Source organism: Cydia pomonella, chromosome 14 (assembly GCF_033807575.1).
Source record: "Cydia pomonella isolate Wapato2018A chromosome 14, ilCydPomo1, whole genome shotgun sequence".
Lineage (NCBI taxonomy): Eukaryota > Metazoa > Arthropoda > Insecta > Lepidoptera > Tortricidae > Cydia > Cydia pomonella.
In genome coordinates this window covers 6,242,805-6,255,263 of record NC_084716.1, presented here as the reverse complement: position 1 = coordinate 6,255,263, position 12,459 = coordinate 6,242,805, and the positions used below count along the sequence as shown (strand labels likewise).

Genomic DNA, 12,459 nt, shown 5'->3' with positions numbered 1-12,459 from the left:
TTTCATTCTAAAACTGCGAATAGTCAACGGCATTACTCAGACAGCCAACATAATGAAACTATCATAGTCAGTTTAAATGTTAAATAACAATTTAATGAGTAAAATAAAATAAAGATGTGTTATATATTATTTTATTTACATAAATAATGCTAAGTAACTTTTAATGTCGTCAAAACTCATTTAATGTCGTAAAAACGTTTATGTGTGGATGTTTAAGATTCTGCCTTTGCTCCCTTATGCAAGTTTATGGTTTAGATTACTTGCGGGCTGCGAAAGGCGTATAAAAGAAGTACAATTAGAAATAGAAACCTTTATTGCGAAACTATGGTACATAATAGTTGTTACATGAAAGAGTGAAAAGACATGGCACCCTGTTAGGGCATTGCAAATAATCCTACATCTAGGTAGTTTATGAACAGTAGGACTAGTGTTTGTACACTATTCCCTTTAATAGTTAATCTAACCGGAACCGTTTTTCAGGTACAGGATAGCGTTCAAAGAAACGCTCTGCTTCGGCCGTGCGCGACGCAAGAGCAAGTACTACCGAGAACATTCCAGCATCCGAGAGACCACCGTGAACCACACCTCTGACGGATCTCACCTCGTCAGAGTCCGATCGCAAAGCCGGGACAGGTATGATATCTACTTATTGGCTACTAGACAAAAACGATCCTTAGGGCACGTGGGACGCATAAGAAGGTCCTATCGAGAGCATTAAAGCATTCGAGAAAGTACCGTGAACCACATCTCTGACGGATCCCACCTCGTCAGAGTCCATTCGCAAAGCCAAAATAGGTATGAACTATGACACGACTATTTTGGTATTGGCTACTATAAGTATATCGACGCTATGCTTCGAGCATGCGAGATGCAAGCTCAAATACTATCGAGAGCATTCGGGAGACCACCGTGAACCACACTTCTGACGGATCCCACCTTGTCAGAGTCTGAAAACAGGTATGAACTATGTAGCTACTATTTTGTTATTGGCTACTGGTATATATACTCTGCCTCCGGCGTGCGAGAAGCAGAAGAGTAAGTATTATCAAGAACATTCCAGCATTCGGGAAACCACCGTGAACCACCTCCGACGGATCCCTCCTCGTCAGAGTACGATTGCAAAGCCGAGTCACGTAAGAACTATGAAACTGCTGGTCTGTTATTGGCTACTATAGGTATGTAAACGCTCTGCTTCGGGCATGCAAGACGTCTTGCAGGTACTACAGAGAACATTCGAGCGCTCGAGAGACCACCTTGAAACCGCAACAGCCGCCGCAGCCATTGTGCGGTAGCGGCCCCTCATACCCCCCTGACGGGGGGTATCGACAGAACACTCAAGTCCACCTTGAATCCCATTTTGGACTTGGCCCCATCTTATCAAAGTCTAATCGCGAACCCAAGACAAGTATAGGTCTATTTCTTGTCAGTAAAAGCGGGGACTGTGATTGTCCTATTTTTGTTAAAAAAAAGTAATTCTGAAGAGAGAACTACCTACAATCTTGTCACAAAATGCAGAGAATGTTTCAAGTAGCACATAAATGGCTACGGTTATCAACTTTACCAGTATCGTTACCACCGCTTAAATAATAAAAACGAAATCAAATGCCTGTTCTTTCCTGAGCAATAGGACGCGTTTTTCTTAACATAGCTAGGATACAAGTCAATAATTATAGGCTTTCGCTGCCTCTCGTCTTGTTAATCCTATATTTTACAAGCTATCCTGCCCCGTCAGGTGGCCTAATATCTTGCCTCTATTTACTTCCACAAGCTACGAATCGTAGAGGAAGTACGTAAAAAATTAAAAAAAAAAAAAAAAAAGTACAAAGTTTCAGAGCAATCTAGCTAGTCGTTTTAAAATGAGAGGGCAACTACCTTTGTATGAATAACCAAGCTTCCTGGGGGGACCCTTAAAGTGCTGATTCGAATTTTCTAGGTCAAAAAGAGTTTTTCAAATTCATCCACCCATAAAAATAAAAAGATACCCAGACTATAGTCGAGCACCTCTTATAATGTAATAAAGGAAGTCTTTTGCAATAAGTCATTTGACTCTCGAGAATTTTCCTTTGCAGGACAAATAACTTATACATCCCTGTTAAAGCTATGTGTTCTGTTGGCGAAACAGAAGACGTTTTAACCTTGCCTCAGTTTAACTTGCGGGTTATTAAATTTTTAACATCAGATAAACATTTTTCTCATCATCCTATTCTTGGCAAGGGACCGAGGGCTCACAAAAATGTAAATCTCAGAGAAAAAAAATGTAAATCTCGAAACGTCTAAAATCAACAAGGTTGTTTGATCCTATTAATCATCTCGCCATTTACTCCTACTAAAAAATTTATAAAAAAATAATGGAAACGGGCCAGTTTATAGGGAAAATCTCGAAGTGACCCATTTTAGTACTTTTGACATTACATTCATCGTAAGTACTTTTGTAATATGGGGGCGTCCATTTTTTTTTAATACCACGACGCCTATGGACGCCCGCAATACCAATAACCGACCGTGAATTAGCTGAAGGGTATAAAAATAGCAAAGCAAGTTGTGTTTTGTTTAATAAATCAAGCTTTGACGTCCGATCTTTTGTAGTGACCCTGCCTATGAAGCCGATGGTTCTAATCCTGGTAAGGGCATTTATGTAATGAGCATGGATATTTGTTCCTGAGTCATGAGTGTTTTCTACGTATTTAAGTATTTAAAAATATTTATACATTTTATATATCGTTGTCTAAGTACCCTCAACACAAGCCTTATTGAGCTTACTGTAGGTCTTAGACAATTCGTGTAATATTGTCCTATGATATGTATTTATTTATTATTTAATAAATCAAGTGAGGTTAGGGGGAAGGAAGGGCATCGAAACAGGGGGGGGGGTCAAAAAAACACCTCACGTAATTAATGGATTATGCCTAAATTGAAGAATAAAGATTTAAGTTTTCATTTGTTACTAATGTTAGCAATTGAGTACCGTAAAATCTGCCGATTTTGCTCCAAAATTTTTAATATCTATTTTAATTATTATATATTATGCGGATTTTAAGACCATTACCACTACCATCATTTGTAACACTTAGTTGTCATACAGTTTTAATGTATTCAAAACAATTGAAGAAAAATTACCCAGTGGATATCAAATTCAATTTCATCAATCATTTATTTCAGACATAATAAGCCCATATCATTTGTTAGTAAATACATTAAAATTAATCTTAATATGCTAATGTTAGTAAAAGACAGCTCAAAGTAGGCACATTTTATGCCTACTATATTTTTTTTATGCATTGGGGCATTATTGCAAAATCGGAAACTGTAGATAAATGTAGGTTAATGCCGAGATCGAGGAGTTAGTGGCCGAGCCAAAGTATCATCGGCGAAACAAAAGCCCACAGACTTCGCTGGTTGGGTCACCTTCTCAGAATGGGAGAGGATCGGGCTGTCAAGAGGGCGTTCTAAGGATAGGGACGACCAATAGCCTGGCACTGGTAGCCGTCTGGTGAGTCGGCCCAAGTATCGCTGGGAAGACAGTGGCGGCGGATCTGCTTCAGCTTCGCGGCAGTGACTGGCAGGAAGTTGCGCAGTATCGGGATCGGGATAGGTGACACGCTCTCCTTTCGAAGGCTAAGATTATTTTTGGATCCGGTGATGCAAAAAGAATCTTGGCCCAGTGGCCAAAATAGGTAGGTAGGTAGGTAGAAAAATGTAATGGAATTATTATACCGACATTTTACTTTTAGGTGTGCCTATAAAACGTTTTCACACTTCTGCTAAAAGCCGAGAGCCGTGTGCAAACAAGTGCGTGTATTATTAACTGAAATTCCGTCACACTGTTGATTGTCAATTCGTAACCTTATTGCAAACATATAAGGTTCAACTTGTAACGTAGTCTAGGGGTGTACCATATGGCGGTCGGTGCTTGTTGCTGCTGATGCGATGCGATGCTCCGTGCATACGGCCATATCTCAAAATTTATGATACGGTCAATATAGGTAAGATCGTCTACAGTTCTTTCAACGCTTTTGACGCTTGGTTTTGTAGCATAGAACCTATAGAGAAGGTCGGTAGAAGTAGAAGAGCGACGTACGTAAACAAATACGAGAATTCTTGCCCTTGACGGTCTTTCCAAACAAAAATTTTATTAAATTGATCCTTTGTCACAGAAAAAAAAATTCTGCAAATCTTGAGAAAATTCGCGATTGTACGGGACAACGGTAGACAAATTCGTGGAATGCGCCTGGTATTTTTCTACGTCGGTGGCAAACAAACATACGGCCCGCCTGGTGGTAAGCAGACTCCGTAGCCTAGGTACGCTTGCTACTCCAGAGGAGTTACATGCGCGCTGCCGACCCTAACACTCCGCACCCTCGTTGAGCTCAATACTGATGCGGCGCTACGCGACGTAAGCACCAGTGGATGTCACAATTTTTTATTATTTAAGTGTGATTGTAATTTGTCGCTTCACTTGCAATGGCAATTACTTATATAATTTACGTTAATCTCGTGCCCGACTCATCTAGTCCTGACCTCCGTATCGTGGGATGTCGTCCTCCAAGCGCTACAGTGGTCTACCGCACTCTCGGGTCCGAAGGGCGGTAAACAAAACCTTATGAACTTGTGTGATTTGAAGCCCGAAGCAGAAGGCTAGGGCTTAATTAACATGAGTTCGTAATACATGTATCGCCTGTGGCAGTGGCACACACAATGTTTTTCATCACACTTGAAAGGTATAAAAAGGAAAAATTAAACTTCTGCCTAATTTCGGACATATTTTACATCCCTACGTCGAAATTTCGGATTTACGCCTAGCAAGTGCGAGGAAAAATACATTACAGCCCTAGGTAAAAAATTATGATTTACGAACCGCATTGCCTATATGTAGGGTAGACCGAGGCGAATCGGGCCAGACTAAAAAATCTGTGGATATTTAAAATATGTCTTACGACTGACGTCGCAGGATAAGAGAGGTTACTGTAAGATTATAGTGTGCTCATATCAATGCAACATTTCAGATCTATCCTAATAATACCTTTTATGAGCAGGCGTGATGAGGATAAGGAAAATAAGACTGAACGATGATGCTATACGAATAAATAAATAAAAGCAAAAATATATCCGTGAACAAACTGCTCATAACAATCTGCACACGGCTGAACGAACTCTTGAGGAGCGGCAATCGGGAGGCAATTACACAGAAGATCCCATCCACTTCGAAACCGTAAGGAGGTTCGTAAAGGAATAAAACGATCTACACACTACTCTGAGCGAGATTCGATCTTAAATTTTAGCCAAACTGTTTGTTAGCGATGCGCTCCAACTAAACTAAAAAAAAAACATATTATCTTACACAGATCAAGATATACATACTTGTGTAGATAAATACATACTTATATACATGGAAAACATCCATGACTCAGGATCAAATATCTGTGTTCATCAAACAAATAAATGCCCTTACCAGGATTCGAACCCAGGACAATCGGTTTCAAAACCCTGCTTTTGCCCACTTACCCACTAGGCCAGACCGATCGTCAGTCAAATAACAAGACTGTTTAGGTGCTTTGGCGTATACTCAAGTAGATGACGACACCGTTTGATATTTAACAAATATCACTGAAAAAACATGGCCCAAATAGCCATATGTCATTCTAAGAGTTTTAGTCCTAGTAAGTAAATTTGTAGTATTTACTTACTACAAAATTTACTGTGACAATACGCCTCTATACTGTACTCGATTCTCTTTGGTGTTACCTACGCCGCTCAGCTCGCGCTAAACGGATCGACACTTGTTATTACCACGATAGACCTTGAGCCAGGAACGGATTTCCATGACGAATCGCCTCCCGGGCAAAAAATCCCATAAAAACGAAGAAGGAGAACCTAAAACATAAGAATAAATAAACAAATGAACGTCAAAAATGTATTATGCAGGCATTTATGCGGCGCATCCGAGTATATTTTCGAATCACCAATTTATTTAAAATCTATTCTCTCTTCTATATCGTTGGGTTCCGTTTTATTAGAAAAAAATATCTTTTCCAGACCAAATAATCGATATATAATAAATACGTATGTGTGTATCCGTTTTGGGTGTCCGCTTAGTAAATTGAACAGTCCTTACACTAAAAAATAGATACAAAAGTACAAGGTCGTATGTTTCGGTGCGATCGAAAGGTGCGGCAGTTTTTGCGCCGAAACCGAACCTTCGGCCGAAATATGATTTTTATGCTGAAACCTGCCGAAACCGAAACCGAAACTTTGGTCGGACACTAGAAAAAACACAAACACACCGAGTTTAGGCTCATTAGACAGGTGAGCTATGTGAAAATACTATAGAGTTGACACATGCATGCGTACGTGAGGGACAAGATATAAGCGATACGACGAAATTAAAAACACGTTTTAACAATATACCAAAAACAAAATTGTTGACCACCAAGCACTGGTGGTGGTGGTATTGGTGGGTAACAACAGTACCTACATCTATGGAGTGTAGAAAAAGGAGTAAAACCTCTATGTATGAAAAGTGTCCATCAAAAAACATTAAATAGGTGGCGCTACAATACAGCTAAATGAAATATCAGACCTAGTATTTTACATAGATGTGCTATACGTGTGCGCCCGTGAGGGATAGAACATAGGCAATGTGACAAAATTAAAAACACGTTTTAACATTCCTGACAACATACCAAAAACAACCTACGTAATTTATTATTTATTATTTAATAAGCAGGCAGGCAGTTTGACAACTGATATGACCTGTATCCAATATTCATAAAGATAGTTATCATGAACGAGTAGTAGATATAATGTGCTTGTCTAATTTATTTTTAAACTGGTTCACATTTTGTGCTGAAACCACATCTTCTGGGAGTTTGTTCCCTCACCACTCGTTTGCTGAAAAAGTGTTTGTATGGGTTACTGTGAGCCCTATGCCTTTCCAGCTTTAAATGATGACCCCTCAGACGGTTGTTGTTGTTGCGCTTGAGCATCTCTTGGAAATCCTTGAGGTCATAGTGCCCAGATAGTATTTTGTACGTCTCTATTAGGTCGCCACGTTCTCTGCGGTGCTTTAGAGTAGTGAGGTTCAGTTCCTTTAGTCTCTCTTCATATGGCTTGTTTTTAAGTTGCCTTGGCAGTTTCGTGAAACTGCGTTGTACTTTCTCGAGCATCTCAATGTCCTTGGCAAAGTATGGACTCCAGGCTTGAAAAGCATACTCCAGTACGGCTCTGACATATGTTTTGTATATTTTTAGCATCATATACGGTGTTAAGGTCTTCAAGGCTTTTCTAATGAGGTAAATCATGCTTCTGGCTTTCTTAACCATTGTAGATATGTGCTCTTCCCACTTTAGGTCCTCAGAGATTTTAACACCTAGGTCAGTTTGTGCTTTTACAGCCGTTAGTGGAGTGCCTTCCAAGTTGTAAATCTGGCGGGGATTCCGATTTCCTATGTGAAGTATTGTACATTTGGCAGAATTCAGATTGATTAACCATTCCTTAGACCAGCTTACTATTGCATCTAGATCGTCTTGTAGTTGGCTGTAATCTAGGAGTGGGTTAGCAAATAACTTGGAGTCATCCGCAAAAGTACTAATACTGCATTTGAGGCGACATGGAAGGTCAACAGTGTATAGTATGTAAAGCACCGGGCCTAAAACTGAACCCTGTGGTACTCCACTCTGTATCTCTCGCTGGTTAATCTCGTCTCTCGCTAATTTGGTCGGGTTATTTGTAGCCGCTCCCCCATTTCATATTATTCTCTATATATTATACCTCTATGGTTCATGTAATATCCATGAGCCTACGTAGCGCCACCGGAGAGATTATTAGGAACTAAAGAACTGAACTGAATTATTTAAAGCTGAAAGCTGGTCACTATTGCAACAGTCCCGCCATAAAAGATTGTCGTCCTTTCTCTACCGTCCATACGTACGTCTACCGTTTGACGTGACGTAGACAGAAATGATGAATGAGACTATAAAAAAGACAAACAATAATTGGGCCTTCTCTGCTACTCGTACTGAAAGTTCCATAAGACCGTCTCGTTCGGGCATCAGTATCATCACCCCCTCCCCCCCTCACCCCTTGTCGCCCGTATACTTTCTATACTCGTATTTTTCTTTTAAGCATACGGCCTGCCTGATGGTAAGCAGTCTCCGTAGCCTATGTACGCCTGCAACTCCAGAGAAGAATTTAAAAGGAAGAAGAGAGTGAATTTAGAAGTTATTCAAGAAAATAGGCAAAAAATGACCATCCCCGAACGAATGACGAATCATTAAAATAAATAATGTGTTTTCTTTTCGTTCGTCTGAGTCTATCATTTTAAAATCCGACTACGCGCTAAAGCCAAAACAAATGTTTATGATTTTAATTGTACCTATGTATTCTTTTCGGTTGTTTTCGACGCTTAAATCGATTTATAAGTAAGTATATAATAAACATTTTATCAACCGAAAGATACGTAGGTACGTAAGTACCTAGCAGAGATTCATCAAACAAGTACAAAGGCAAACTTAAACATTAAGGTATCATATAGCCTGGGTGACTTTCAAAAAGCAAGTTTTTATGCGAAAACACTGTAGTCAGTGTCAGGTTCTTCAAACGCTTTACTTTTTAATTTAGCCAGTCGAATTTTCCTCGTATTTCAATCATATTAGCCAAGTGTCAAGCGTATTGACCCGGAAATAATAAAATTTACGTAGGAAGGCCTATTATTAAACATTGCCCCGGGGACACCGGTATCCGCAATAAGCCACAATTTCATTTTGTACTTCGTTAACATCGCGGGGTGAATGGGATTTACAACTTTTCGTGCCGGCTGGCCATTATAATTCCGAGGCTTAGGAAAACATTTAACAAAATTGTTGACGCTGTTATTCACTTTGAACCTTTACGTTAAGAAATCTTGACGTTCGCGTTACCTTAGCTGTTAGTAACTTTTAACTTTGCCTACGAAGCGGGAAAAGTACTAAGGCAATTTTATTTATACGGCCACAAACAGGTATTTGTTTCTGGCCCGTGGAATTCTTTATTTACCAATATACTATAGGATGCATTTCTACCTAAATGGATCAGTGACTGCAATCAATCAATCAATCAAAACAATTATTGATAAAATATAGTTATTTTACATGTCAACTCATTATATCTATTTAATAGGACTGCAGATTGCTGTTACGCAAAATTTATCTGGTGTACTAATAGTACATTACGATACAAGTGCGAAAAATAGGAAATTCGAAACGAGTGGCGATAAATTAAAACACGACCGGAGGGAGTGTTTTAATTCGACACGAGTTGCGAATTACCTATTCGCACATGTATCGTACAACGTTTTACAGTACATATGGCCATTTAAATGTTCGACACAGTAACGTAATATGCTAATTTTCGCATTAGTGCGGTAAAGTAGCACCATATGTACCGTAAAGATACGTTATATTATGGCATTCAATATTTTATTTTTATTTTAACGAGATAAATATATGCTATTTAATCTTACTTCTAGGGATCCTAGAGATTAATCATCTGCGAAAATAGCCAAATCTTTTGTCGTGGCTAGATACAATTGATAGTTACCTAACATGAAATATGTAGTATATTACTATAGAGGCCGGGAAACAAAGGGTTGCAGGCCAAGTAGATATAGACGGATAGGGATACGCGGCCGGCAATCCCATTTCTCGTCGAGATGTGTATAGTGCTACTTTTCTCAAATTTGCAATGAAAAAAAATCTAGTCAATTGGTTTTATTCGTAGGTTTACACAGATAAAAAAAATACTAATGTACAGTCAGCATCAAAAGTAGCGGATCAAACAAGGTTTCAAATTCTGTAACAGCTTAACAAAAGTTGATGGTTCTATATGTAAAACAATTTAGACTGTAAAAGATATACTTTTGAAAGTAAATTTTAGAGAATTATCTTTATTTGGAAAAGTTATCCGGAATATCAGATACTTTTGGCGCGTTGTTTCATCCGCTACTATTGATGCTCACTGTACTACTATTTGATTATTGAATGCTAAGACGTTATGTCACAATTTGACGTTTAAAAACAAAAGAAGGTTGCTTTACAGGCCTAGGTGTGTAAGGCTGTATGAAATTGCTTTACATAACATCTTCACTCATTGCACCGGATTCGTAGTATTTCCGGACCTAATTTGAAGTAAGCTATGTCAATATTGCATTACAAGTTTGGGAAAAACTTTTTTCCACAGGTATACTATTGGCACAAAAGGAAAATATTCTAAGATTTTCACGTAGTAGCTCGGGAACGGATCGCTGTTGTCACTTAAACTACGGCGTTAATACTGCCAACTCACTATTACAGAGGGCGCTTGAAATAGCTCAAAAGTCTGTTTGGTTCTTCCCCTAAATAATACAATTAATGTAGGAAAAGTAAAACAAACCATCAATTTAGATTATCTGTGTAAGTACAAGCTTTGACCGGCTGTCAAATTCCTCACAAAAGTACCTATGTACCACCGTCTAGAGCCCCGCGTCTACGTCTAGTTTTTACCGGCCGGCCGTCCCTATTATTGGATTTGAAAAACATATACTAGATGAAAGCAGTGTCCTCTCTTTAAAATTCCATTTTACTGCAAACGTTCCTTGCAGATAATAGGTACATTTTATAATAAAATAAATAATCTTGTCCACAGGAGAAACCGCATCAGCAACAAAGTCTTCCGGCGTTCCAGCTACACAGAGACCTCGTCCACCGACAGATGGAAGGTCAACTACTTCAAGACCAAGGACTCCTGTCTTCTGAACAGCGCTGACTCCTCTCCTTATAACAGCAAGGAGACTAGGCAACTAGTCAACGATGTTAAGAAAAACAGTGACGTCAGTTTTTAAAAGACATGCTGTATGTTTTGAAAGGTGCAGGTTAACAATGTAAAACTTGTAACAATCTGGTTCTTTAAAAAAAGTTTATCACTTTCAGTGCCAAGCGCCCCATTATACCTAAGGGCGTCCTAGCTGTCGCGGTTACACGTAGCAGGTGAGCGGGTTAACGAAAAGTGCTAAGAGTCATTCCACACTAGCTAGCATCTCCCGAGCATCGGCGTCTAGCTAGTAGGGCTGCCAGTACATACATAAATCTTGATTATACAGTCCAACGCCAAAGTTTATACGAAATTCGATTGCATTAGATGGAAAAGTTTATATCCGATTTTTTATTACTTACTTCAATCTCTAAAATCTCTTAATATGTAGCGCCAAAACACAGCACAAAAAAGTAAATATTTGACGACCGGTCTGGCCTCGTGGGTAGTGACCCTGCCTATGAAGCCGATGCTCCCGGGTTCAAATCCTGGTAAGGGCATTTATTCGTGTGAATAGCATGGATATTTGGTCCTGAGTCATGGGTGTTTTCTATGTATTTAAGTATTTATCAATATTTATATATTATATATATCGTTGTCTAAGTACCCTCAACACAAGCCTTATTGAGCTTACTGTGGGACTTAGTCAATTTATGTAATAATGTCCTATAATATTTATTTATTTATTTATTTATGTACATCTCACAGATTAACAAACACCAACAAATATGGAACACCAAACCGATAAAATGGTCAGAGGGCCTACTGCGAACCACGTTCGATGACAGGGATGTCACACGTACGAATTTACAAGTGCGACACAGAAGCAACACGTCGAACGTGGTTCGCGGTAATCGCAGTAGGCCCTGCGACAAAAACCACTCAAACCGTCACCGTGTCATATTATGAAGTTGGCCATCCGTCTCTGTTAATCCCGTGCTGAAATAAAAAGGCGAAATAACCATTCGTATTTTTTCGTATGCAATTAGCCAGATTATACGAAATTAGATCGAATTATACGATCTGGCAGCCCTAGCTAGCGTCGAGTCAACTCTATGGCTGCTGATCGACGCAACGTTGGCGCTACTGCGCAGCGACGCCATTTTCCATTGCGCGCTGACTAGACGCCCCGACACTCAAAATACGCTAGTGTGGGTGGCCTGGGGGCCTACCGTAAAAATCGAAATTCGCAAATTGCGGGGATCTTTCTCTTTTACTCTCACTAAGACGTAATTAGAGTGACAGAGAAAAATGCCCGCAATTGACGAACTTTGATTTTCGCGGTTGTAGCCCTGGTGCGGACGCGTGCGGTGCGACGGATATTAACTTAAGTACCTACAATGGCACCCACGCCAGCTAGCGGGCGCCCTTAAATGAACGATGAATACACCTAGCGTGTTCTTGGCAGTACATAAATATATATATATATATATATATTATAGGACATTATTACACAAATTGACAACAAGTCCCACAGTAAGCTCAATAAGGCTTGTGTTGAGGGTACTTAGACAACGATATATATAATATATAAATACTTAAATACATAGAAAACACCCATGACTCAGGAACAAATATCCATGCTCATCACACAAATACATAAATAAATAATAAATATATAATAATAAATATGTTAAA

The 12,459-nt window shown here is 39.3% G+C and overlaps 1 protein-coding gene across 1 annotated transcript in view; it reads left to right on the top strand.

The window, feature by feature from the left end:
* The window catches only part of LOC133525349 (neuropeptides capa receptor-like), a 146,549-nt gene extending 134,317 nt beyond the window's left edge, over nt 1-12,232 (top strand). The window contains exons 7-8 of the mRNA XM_061861633.1: nt 481-633; nt 10,657-12,232. Of these exons, the coding sequence (XP_061717617.1) occupies nt 481-633; nt 10,657-10,852 (349 nt within the window). The 3' untranslated portion in view covers nt 10,853-12,232. The remainder of the gene's footprint in view (nt 1-480; nt 634-10,656) is intronic.
* Nucleotides 12,233-12,459: the final 227 nt, after the last annotated feature.